Here is a 12,977-nt window from a genome sequence, read left to right as displayed (position 1 = left end):
TTTCGATAGTGCTCCCCACTTTGCCATACTAGTAAACAGTCTTAAGAAATTGCTAAATAATAGATCGACTTTTATATTAATCATACAATTATCTTGTTTATGAAATAGCAAATCCTACAAAACTTATGCTGTTATCATATTAAGTTTTTTATTATTATTCCAGTCAATCGATGATAGACACATGAAACTTAGGCTGTCATCATATCATTTACTTGTATGTTATTTCAGTTAATCGATGTTAGACAAATCAAATTTTATTATGAAATAAATATGATGATGTTTACATTGATGACGTTTTATATCAAGTTGACAGTTGCCTTATATCATTGTCGTTAGAATCACAATATGCAAATAATTTATAATCTAGAAACTCTTGTATGGAAAAAAAATGGTTAAAAATGAGCGGTTCAGCTGAAAAAACACGCTTTGATAATTAGACTTGCTAATACTATCAAGAGCATATTATAATAATAGTTATGTGCTGTATTTTCAATTTGAAAAAAAAATCAAAAAAAAAAAAAATCATAAAAATGTCAGACTTTGTTCTCCATAAATTAATCCTCAATACTGAAATAATATTTATAGTTACAATGCCAGAGAATGGTTTATTTATTCTTCTAGGACATTTCTGAAACTATCAAGATAACAAAAAGATACATCTTTATTACAAAATCGTGCTTCCCATGAGAAGATGAGTGAACAATTTAATATGGCATTTGAAAATAATATGACAATTAGTGACATAACAGTTTTGTACGAAATTGATATGCAGAGGAATCTCTACATATGTTGCATTATTACTTTGTACAGCTTAACTATTAACTGTGCGAACATGAAGACAAATCTAGAAAGCAATTATTAGGGAACAACCAACTAAATGCAAAATACACATTCAAATGGTCCCTTTGTATTGAAGATGGAGCGCCGTAAAGAATTTTGTCCAAGTCACTGGTTGGATGTATACATGTATTTATGAATTTCAAAAAAAATAAATGTGTTTTCTGATAGGTAATTGTACATACAATGTACGTAACCCTGATATAAATGTGGAAAGTCAGATGGAAATTTACGTTCAAAATAGTAATTTTGGTAATGAGCAAGAAAAAAACAAAACGAAAGAAACAAAAGAAAATTCCTACCAATACTTAAAACAAATGACACATGGTATAGCGTCCATACGTGTTCAACCTGTATTGGAGACTGTGTCCCTTCTCCTTTCTCCACATGGGCTTGATACTGGCTATGGAGGTTATTAACTAAAAACACACGACAGTTCTACTATTATGCGACCGGAATACCCGGGAAGGTGTCAATAAGTGCAGTTAACCTTTTACAAGAATACACCTCAGCAGCTATTTATAAAACTCAATATCGTAATCCAACTGGGTATATCTCTTGGTCAATCATTACAATGGGTAGGCCTATCATATAACAACAATTATCAGATTATGAATGTTCGTCACGTAAGGAATTAGGATGTATCATATACCATATTTAACCGAGCCTGGGGTGTGGGCTTTAGCGACTAAGCGAAACTATTACATAATTCATACATGGAAACATTATATGTATGTATACCTATATATAACTACGAGCGATGTGTCGTGACAATATGTACAATAATTAGACATGTTCTTTGTTGTTTATAATCCTATTCACAACATATATCAATGTATTGTATATGAAACCCATGGTGTGAAACATGTACTTTAAAATAACAAAAAACAAAATCACGTGAATGAAGCTTTGATATAGAGAGCAGGATTTCATGTTATTTCCGTTTAATTAGTGACCTCTTACAGCTACCATTTAATTTTCGCCAACGAACAAATTTATAAAAAACCAGCTGCATTTTGTAGTACTTTTATAATAACAAAGAACATGTAAAATGCATTTAAAAATTAAAAGGACCCAGGGGCCTATGCTATGAATGATTTAATATTGACCTTCAAGGTGCTCGCCAGACTTCCCTTTTCGTTCCAACACGCTGCCAAATTAATATTCAATTGCGTAAAACATTATCATGTTTTCAAAAGTATGCTTTACTACAAATATTGACTGATAATGTGTAGCTTAAAGTTTGGAAACAGCAGATCTTTTGCAATTTGGATACAAAATATAGGCATTAATCAAAGTCAAATTCTTGCCCCTCCCTAAACGCATGCTTTTATTTTGCCGAGAGATTGCGATTTTATAAAAAAAATTATTCTATGCAAGCAACCGTTGATGTTATTACTTGAACGATGGTTTAATCCAGGAAAAAAATAACCTATAATGACAACTCTTTGATGGCAAATGAAATAACATCCTCGAATGTGATTCCCCGATTAACAATTGCCTAGCGGTATCTAATCACCTTCTTTCGAAAAACATTTAACACCTGGATGACGTAGATATATATCCCTTTAATAGCGTTACTAGTATCTATTTCACCAAGCTGTGAACTTAATACACTGAATAACATATTTTATAAAGAAACGTGATTTAGCTCAAACAATATGTCATAAACGGTACAATAACCAGATAATAATTTAATCTTAGACTAGAACACGTAAATCCAGAAAACGTAAACCAACAATTGAAAAAAATTCCAAAGAAACTAAAACAAAATTGTAATAATAAAACCAATGGAAAAATGATAAAATAACGAACTAAGAAAAGATTTGCAATATATATTGGAAAGCAGATGCAAAATCAGAATGATGTTAACTACGGCAAAATATAATAAATCATTAATGAACTACTTTCATACACGTAACAAGATGAGAACACTATCTTATCAATATCATAACAAAACTTGTCCAATATGGAATAGCAGGGCCAGTACGAGATAAAATGGGCCAATATTGAAAACGCAGGCAATGGCATTCGAAACATTTCTAGAATCATCATTGTGACTACAATAATGATGCGATGCATTCCGATTAACATAGTTTGAAGACGTAAGACACGGTGACATGTCAGGGTAGGAATAGCGTATGTTTGATGTTTAATATATGAATACCGTGTTGATTTAAACAGGAAACATTTTAACTATCGTGATAAACGGAACATTACAGTAGATCTAGGCCTACGTACGGTTGACTGCATGTACATCAATGTATCTGTCAGTCTTACACCGTCAAAAACGACAAGTCGTTGTCATACTGATTTAAAGCGTCACTAGAGGTAGCCTTGGTGGACATTAATGTGGTTTCTTAGCACGAAAAAGTTGATCATTCGATGTAAGAAATAAACTAAACTTCAATATGACAACTTTCGCAAACCTTATAAAAGTTGGTTCTTTGTATTTAATTACTTAATGATTGCTGGAAGTAGTTAATTAATAAAAGAATTATTAATCAGCTACATCCACATTGTTCCTGTTATTAGGCCTCGGTCTGTTACAATGGCTAATACCACAAACCTTGGTCTTATAACAGGGTTAATATGGACCTAGATGATTAATAGCCCTATAATGTTGACATGCATGCTTATTTTTACACTATAAGTATTACATCAATTGTTATTATCGCCTCACTAATGTTTAAGTGTAAGGAAATTATCAAGCTCTACTATTATAAAGCTATTTGAATACTCTGATATGAACTGTTGTTTTTCGAAAACGCATTACTGGGGATTTGACCCTTTTTTTATTATATTTGTTTATAGTTTTATACAAAAGAATTCATGCTTTTGATAACAATCCCACTTATATTAGCCGTTTTCCTATAAATATTAGCATACCCTGTGATTCGAATCTTGTCACGTCACCTATCACACTCTTTTTTAATATCTTGATATGTCTTTAATTCTCAACACGGAATGCTGTAATATCTTAATAGATGTGTCGTGCATGATGGATATTACCACCATCATCAGGGTTGTCATTACTCAGAGATATCCGTAGAACTAGAGTAACCAGTCAAAGTGGAGTACTTTGCGTGACGCCATTTTGCGTTGTAAAAACTTCAACTGCATCCAAAAGTTTTTGAAATATTAAACATCGCTACATGTAAGAGAGATGATGGTAGAACCCTTTTTCAACTTGGTCCAACGTTGAATGAGATATGTCTTGGCATCTTAATTCATGAATATTCCGTAAAAGATCTTGAGTCGCATATCATGGTGAGAGTTGACACGCTGTTGGAAGAAAGCACAGGACAAACTCTTCAATCGGAATTACTTCATGACTTTTCATTGCCCGACGATTTATATAGGAATATAACACATTTTGATATGGAATCGTTTTGCGCTCAAAATCATCAGCGAGTACTTCATGCGGCTGACACAACATCGTCATTGATGAAAATGAAATTCAATTTCATGTGTAAATGAAATGAACCCATAATCGGGATAAAAAGTGACCCATGATTTTTTTTACCAAGTGGTATATTTGATTTCAGTGTAGAGGATCATATGATCTTATACTAGTAATAAACTTAGCTTAACTTGACTTACACCAGGAAATAGTAATGGCTGTCTTATAGAACATACCATATGTTTGTATCTGGCTAGTGTGTATTGACTTCCCTGGAGCTTCCATGTATAGTAGGACTGCATATCAAAAACATGTTCTAAAGTAGAAGTTTCAGAAAAAAATACTTCTTTGATAAAACAGATCATCCATCAAATCTTTACATAATTATCTAGTATCACTCACGTCATACAACAAGCGTCTTTCTTTCTTTTCTTCCTCTCGTTTCATTTTTGATAAGTATATTAATATCATAAAAAATAACGCTTTGATTTGTATTTAGTTTGTGACGCGTGGCCGAGTGATTAAAGTTATACATATGTGTGTTGTAATCGGGCGAAAATTTTGACAGGCTATTTTTTTCTTCAATAATCTATCGAAAACCATCAGGTTTGAGGAATTAAGCGTCGAGAACCATTCAAATGGACAGACAAACATGTATGTTGCCTTATAAGTATTAGTTACAACACAAAATTTATGCACTGCAATATATTTTTTTGTTTACCTAATGAATGTTTAGATGGAATCATATATCACTCTACAATGACTTATACTGTAACACTGTAACAACATTATGTCATATACCACAACTTGTCTACATGGGCTGTCCGTATGTACTCATTTCTCTACGTTGTCAATGAAAATATACTGATTTGTGGCAGTACTTCCAAAATTGTTTTCAGCTCTTATTTGTTCTTGTGAAATTAAAATCTATGCATTGTAACTATTTACGTTTTCTTAATGATGGTAGTTATTTTGATTACCCTCCATCTCTCAGTCGCAAGTTCAAATCCCATGTGGGACAGCTGTCAGGTACTGACCGATGGTCGTTGGTTTTTCTCCGGGTTATCCGGTTTCCTTCACCAACAAACGTGGCAGGTCCTTACATGGTTGTTAATAACACGTTAAACTAATAAAACCGACGCATTTAGCTTGTTGCCATTTTATTTTTCTATGGTATGTATTCCTTAGGTGACGTAATGTCATGGCACGAAATCAAAAGATTTTTTTTCCATTTTATCGTCTTCATAACAAATATTTTGGAATCTGCTATGACTTGCACAATATTATCAAAACGAAATGTAAACACGTCATAAACTGAATAAATAAAGTTATTTTTTTTTATGATGACTCTTTGACTGACTTGTGAAAAAAATATCGCTACTATAGATTCCGGAATATCTAATTTACATCACTGAATTGCCTTTTTGCTTAAACAAATATCCGTATTTTATATTTGCCTTTTTGATATTCATTGAAACAAATGTGACTGATATCATAAAATCGCTCTTACATATAATGTGATATGAACAGTATTCACCGGAATCACCTAATCACATCGGTATATGATTCTACTCCCGTATGTATGGCGTGATGCCAATCGCTGTTCGTTAGTTTAATGTGGAATGTACAATGTTAACACAAATAAGTACGACCTTAATATCCTTATACAGTGTACTTCACAAACGCTTTAGGCAAAGGTCGAATTGTGTTGAGTTTTTTTTCAGCGTTAAACTCAGTGACATTGTCTATTGTATTTTGTGATTTTATCAGCATTTACAATAACAAACGCCCGCATTTTATTTTTTAAAAATTTGATTTGTTTGATCTTTTTTCCTTTTTTTTCCTTTGTTATCGACGCTTTAACATTTTTCCTTTCATTGAAACAAGTGCGAATCGTGACTTATTGGGCGTTAGGTATTCTAACCTCGACAATTAAACTGAGGAAATATGTACTTACATATGTACGTGTGTTGTTTTACAATCCTGTTGCCAGTTTAACAAGTCATTAGGTTTTACAGTGAGTGATAACTCTGATCTTTGGTGGTGAATATGTTTACCTCGAAATCGACAATACAATGATTAACTTTCAAACATTTCGAATATGACGTAAAGTGATTTCGACGAATCGATGGTAACATTTCAAATAATTCGAGTTTGGCGGTAAAATGTTTTACTCGAAGTCGATGAGACGATGGCAAAATAATTCGAGTATGGTGCTTATAGTGTTTTTACTCGAAGTCGACGACGAGACGATGGTAAAATTTCAAATAAAAAACAGTGGAAAATCTTGTTCGAACCAAACAATACAATTCATATAAATCACTGTATTTGAGTACCAAAGTTCGAATAAACGATGTTTAACTCTAGCAATGTACAAACAGAAGTAAAACAGCAAAGTGGTACCTGAAAACAGTTCATAAACTTTGAAAGCTTATAAACTACCAGTATGTCTATATGTATACCCTTCTATCTTAAATTTTACTATAACCAATTACTCGCTAATAAATGATGTTGTACGCTCACCTGCTTTGCTTTCTGGAGAGACACAAAGCTAGTTTATTTCAATAGGTGCTTGTTTGGCCTTTGACATTTATCGATCGTTTAATTTTTGTACTGCTCCTCTGAAATTTCTAGTTATATTTGAAACAAAGAAAAAACAATCATCAAACCATTTAACAACCGCACGGTACTATGACACTCTGCTGAATTAAACCCTTGACGCATTAATACCAGCTTGTTGGCGCAGCCTTATCTGTTCAATATGCCCGCACACGTTAGATAAACATCAAAGCCATCCGTGGATATGGGGGGTGTCAGTATCAAATCTGTCCGCGATCATCGCGAGGACCGTACGTCAGTATATATACCCTGTCGTGACACCTCGAGGGAATCAGTGCTAGCTCGCGCGTGCATCACGTCTAACCACGAGCAAAAATACCGTGATTAATATAAGAACAGTTAATCGGTACTTAACAATATGACAGTGTGATTTAATACAAAGAAGCGAGAGCAATCACAAGCTTCCTTCATTTTCATTCTCGAGAACCAGGCCATTCTACTTCTCGCCTCTCACATTCAACGCTTCGCTAAGAACTATTTTTTCAAAGTATGCAAGTAAGTACTTTTTAAATGCTATTTGAACATTAAATTTTGCTTTAAAATTGTTTTCTCGTTAAAACCACGAAAACATATGCATTGAATTATTGCAATACTTGATATATATATACGTCATATTTTGACGCGTTTCGAGTTGAAATATCTTGTAAAAATGCCGTTCATAAACCAGTGGTTAGCAAAAATAACGATTTACATATAATTTACATTTCGATAGTATTTTTTTCCCATTTTTATAATGCTTTTAATTGCAATTGGATATTCAATATTTATTTGACGCTAAACGAAGGGCCGGAACTAATTGTAGACGTAACAGATTGGGGGAAATAGAGTTAACTTCCGGTGCATAACAACAAAAAATTTCTACAATGACGTGATTTTTTTATCCGATGACCATGAAATACAACATTAACATGATGAAATTGCATGCTCATTTTGCTTTTATTTGATTTTTATCTTTAAGTATGAGCAAATTTACAAAATCTGAAATTACGACATAAAAGTCTAAAATGTGTTGAACGAAATGATAAAAATAGTGAAATGATAGTAATATAGACAACACTAAAAAGAAAATGGTATGAAAATATATAAAATGATGAAAAAAAATAAAAACCAAAATGACGTGAATGCCATAATGAACGTCAAATTAGTTGATAGTATAATGTAGCGAACACCATGAAAATGTATATGTTGGAATTTAAATAAAAGATATATCATTTCATGTCATGAAAATGTCTTTTGAAACTTGTAGTTAGATCTTTAAAAGTGCGAAAGGGCTCCAATTTCATTTTTACACGTATATCACTGTAGGTATTCAATTCATTCACTACCAACGATGTCAATGTCAGCATATCTAATCTATTAATAAATTGTCTTTAGACATATTTGCTCAACATTTGACATTTTATTCTATAATTATTTCGGATTATTTAAGTAATTACCGTTTAAGTACTTTTAAAAACAAATATAATTATCCTAAACCTTTGTTATGCAAGCTAAATCTGCAAACAATTTGTAAGATGTCATAAGTTCATATTTAGAGCTTTTGAAAAAAAAATCAATAGATAATATAAATGAATGAAACATTTATTTGTTGCTTCATGTATCTAAAAGAAAATCAAAGGTGGTAAGAAAGAAAAGGTTTCTAAGACGCACTTTCCTAAGAGCAATCGAATTATTATAAAACGAAAGACATAATACGTTATTAGGGAGTCTTATTTTAACGAAATATTCTGGCAAGAAGACAGCTTAAGTAAAAGTACGTTAAAATATGGATTTTAACAGTAACGTCTATGCTTACTAAGGAGATACACGTAAACAGGGACCCAGTTATTTATGCTTGACGTTTGTGTACTCCTATTGTTATAAAGAAACATCTCAAATCATCAAATTCTGAAGTAACTCAGTGATTAACATAGTTATAAAGCTGTACCAAAATATATTTAAAAACTGATCAGATTAAAAGTTGCATGATTAATAATTGTAAAAAAGCAAAAAGAAGAACGAAAAAAAAAGAAAAAAAGATGACATTTCAAGCAAACGGTATACCCATCCAAAGAATATAGGTTTATATGCGTTATGGCTTGTAAATAGCCTTTCCGCTAATCTTTAATTCACTTTCCGGTATCATTAAATCTGACTGAATAAAGTGTTGCCTAAAGCGTGCATATAGCACATTAAGTGGAAGTAATTTTTCCTTGTGTTTTTTGATAATTGGTTAATGCTCATCTCTTGCTTGAGAGCCATGATATTCTGAATTAGGTCAAATTAAATCACACGCCATTCCCATGTTAAATTATGAAAGTTTATGTGTAGATGGGCTTCTTATTTTGACTTGACGATGAGATGGTTTCTTCTTCTTTTAAAGATGGAACCCTTGCTTCATTTAAATGTCGGAGCTGCATTGTGTCTACTTGTGCTGTGTTTGACGACGTTAGACGCCTTTCCTTATGCACACATGTGTTCAGACTGTTTACCAGATGACGATGAATGCTTATTAAAATGTTCCATTCAGGAGCAGGAAACGGACAGCCTAAACGCTATGCTACAAGCATCAACAAGAAGGAAACGGTATCAGCATCAGTTAAGATTCGGGAAACGTGATTTGTATGAAATTACCGGTCCCAAGGATGATATGGAAGAGGTGTTTCGTCCGCAGCTACGGTTCGGAAAGAGGTCACAACTGGAATCGAAGCGAGGCTTTATGTCACATCTTCGATTTGGAAAACGAAATTTCCAATTTGATTTAAGATCGCGGAAACCACAGAGAGGATTCGAACAAGGTCCCGAAGAGGAATTAACGTCCTTGAACACGCCGAGAACCGACAATGGAGTTTTAAAATTACCTGCTATGTACTGTGGCGGAAGAGCTGAAGAAAAAAGATTTCGACCACAAGGTCGTTTTGGAAAACGATTTGATCACAATAGAGACACACTGAAAGACGCCAATGATCTATCGCTATACACAGGTAAAGATATGATCAACACAATCAGGGATATAATGAAGCTGTTTTGTCTTTATCTTTAAAATAAAATGTCAGAAAAGGCCTGTACCTCAGATTTCTGGCGATGTGTTCCGCTAAATGTTGTATTTTGTTGCTTCTTTTATTTTTGTTTTCATTTTATTGCACCTCGTATGCATTCGTTTGATTTTCATTCATTGCCTTAAGTTTGAACTGCGAATAATTCTTTTCATTGGCTGCAACCCAATTTATTATTGCGGCCGATATATGATTGTGTATTGCGCGAGTTTTACATTACAAAATAAAGTCGTGTGAAAATATATCTGTGTAGGAAAACGTGATATTAATATGCCGCGAACATAACTTGGTTTTCAGTATAGATGGCATACATAATATATATTTCTCCCATATCTGACATGGTTATCCCGCGGTTGCTTGGGAAAAGATAATTCTGTCTTTTACCGGAGTAGGGAAAAGACAGCTCACACGCGCTTGACAATGACGTCATCGATACATGCGGAGATTATTGCCGAGGATGTCATTAATTGTCAACACTATTAAAATAATTCCTGATCAGATTTTTTTTATATGGGAGAAAAATAATATTACATGGACCTGTCAAGTGGATAGGGATATTTCAACCCTCGTGACAGATTTTGGCTGCCAACCCTCGGCAATCCTCGGGTTGACCAGCCAAAATCTTTCCCTCCGGTTAAGATATCCCTGTCCACTTGACAGACAAATCTAAGATTTTATTAATTTTAGCTTCATTTGTATAATTATATCCACCTTAAATAGTCCTATCATTCAAGAATTTAGAAAGTAAAGTATGTCATGAATCAGAAAATTCAGAAACTAATTGCATATAAAAATTATCGTTAGTTTTCTTGTGTTCGTACCATTTTGTTGCCATGGGAATTCATGGATTAGTCAGTATAAGTACGCTCTCTTGAAACAGAGTTTTTCAAAACATTTCGACGTATCCGACTTAAGTATATTTGAATAAAAAATAAACATTATAGTCAAAGCAATCGTTCTTGAAATATCGATCTTCGAATGTGTAAAAGAAAAAATCAAATACAATAAGTGAACCTTGCTTGATGTCTCAGATGAACAAATAAGCAAACTATTAATTCAAGTATAAGTCAAGAAACATTAAACGCGTATATCCTCATCATATCTTACCTTAAAACTGCATCATATGGTATACTGGAAACCAATTTAGATTGGCGTGCAATTAACCTTTCGTATTTTACAGGCGAGTATAATTCACGAAATGAAATTATCACAATAGAGGTTCGACTTAAAGTATAATGGAGTATTTTAAAATTTCTAAAATTCTCCGTGAAAATATTGTTGAGCACCAAAGCGCGAAATTAAGTCACCGCGGAAATGAATTGGTTTGCAGTATAAAAGGAGTTTTTGTTTATAAACTGACATGAGATGGAAATGAATTGTTTTCGATATGATTGTGTGAGGTTTAGTTCATTTTCTTATCAACTAGCGTATTTCTATAGCTCATAGTGTCTAAAGGTAACCCACTTATAAGATTATAAATGAAGTGATGCAAGCTTTGACTTTATTGATTTGTACTACTTGTTTTTTTATTTAATTCTATTTTTTTTTCTTATTTTTACTATTTTTCTTTTGTCTTTTTTTTTTCCATTTGTTTTTAATTGTTTATGGTGCACAACTACATATAACTTTCATCTAAGTTGATATGGTGAGATTGTTTAAGAAATGACAAGTTTCATCCCTTGATTCAAAAAAAAAATCATGTTTAATACTGCAGATCCTGCACGCCTATTTTTCCTTTACATTTTGGAAATATGGACGGAAAAAGAGTACTTTTGAACTTCCTATTAGTTTAAAAATTCCGAATTTGTTATAATCCAATTGCCTTTGGCTTAGTATCTCTTTTCTCTTAATATCATTGAATTCCTATCGTGGTAATATATCAACGTTGACGTGACGTTTGACAAAGATAATTCTCTTTCTTCACTTGTTATATGCGGATAAAATTATTAGTTGTCTCTTACTTAACCACGTTACCTTAACTCTCGCAATCTCTACAACAAAGTCTTTTCATGGCGCCTTAATGCCAATGTTTCCATGTCTATTTTTTGTGACGATTTAATTTGTACCTACGCCAACACTTTCTCGCGGTGATCTATTTCCACGATATCTTCATATATGGAAATTTAATCGCACGTGCAAATCTCTTCGCTATATAATATCATATGAAGATTAAGGTTTTGAAACTCCAGAATCCCATTCAGTACCGTCAACTCGAGCCTTTACACTAGATGTAATATGATATGTCAGTAATAACTGCATGTACTGTATTTTACAGTTTTAAATGGAAGACCATATCATCTTTTGACAGAGAATATTTGCTATGAATAGATTGACACCCTTTAACAATACAATGTGGCCGAATATAAGAATTTTACGTATAAAAGGTAAATTCATCAATCTTTGCGTAAATTGTTTTTGATGGTAATAAAATCTCACACAATTATGTACCAATGCCATTTTCGTCATTCAATCTGATTAAACGTGAATTTGATCGCAATGGATCTAGAAGGTACAATTACACCAATACTATTACTTTACGGCCCTAAATACGTAAATAATATATGTAGGGCTTCGATTTCAATATAATAGCATCATCACGATTACTCCTCCGTGTTTTACGTCCTTTAAACGGCCAGCGGTAAGATGTGGAGGAAACCGGAATGTCCGGAGAAAAATCAACCTACAATTGTATGTCACTTCCTTAAAAGGTGGAGGTTGATGTTTAGTGAATATATGTTGGAACGACCTAACTAGTCCACTGTTATGATAACACTTAAAACCTATATCTGTGGATAACAGGATTACTAATTAAGCTAAAGGATTATATTTAATCAGGCTTTGAGTTGTAAAACAACTATGGCGTACTGTACTACTTACAACAAAGTTACGAAACACATCATGTATATCTTATATCTAATTACTGTTGTAGGTAATGGACTTTAAAAAAAACTGGCCTTAAAATTAAAATTTTGCGATAGGAGTATGTACGATTTATTTGGTACTTAATAATTTTTTAAATATTTTTGCGGCCATACAATTGCCTCATCAAAAGTCGCGAAAAAATCATCATTTGGAAAATGACA

The 12,977-nt window shown here is 32.9% G+C and overlaps 1 protein-coding gene across 1 annotated transcript; it reads left to right on the top strand.

Moving 5' to 3' along the window:
* The first annotated feature begins 7,051 nt into the window (after window positions 1-7,051).
* LOC138322533 (uncharacterized) lies at window positions 7,052-9,937 on the top strand. Its single transcript, XM_069266550.1, has 2 exons — window positions 7,052-7,354; window positions 9,222-9,937. Exons 1-2 carry the CDS (start codon window positions 7,349-7,351, stop codon window positions 9,879-9,881), a joined length of 666 nt encoding a protein of 221 aa, XP_069122651.1. The 5' UTR covers window positions 7,052-7,348; the 3' UTR covers window positions 9,882-9,937.
* The last annotated feature ends 3,040 nt before the right edge of the window (window positions 9,938-12,977 follow it).

The sequence above is a fragment of the Argopecten irradians genome, chromosome 4, assembly GCF_041381155.1.
Source record: "Argopecten irradians isolate NY chromosome 4, Ai_NY, whole genome shotgun sequence".
NCBI lineage: Eukaryota > Metazoa > Mollusca > Bivalvia > Pectinida > Pectinidae > Argopecten > Argopecten irradians.
The sequence above is the reverse complement of the archived record's forward strand: the minus strand, read 5'-3'. Positions and strand labels throughout refer to the sequence as shown.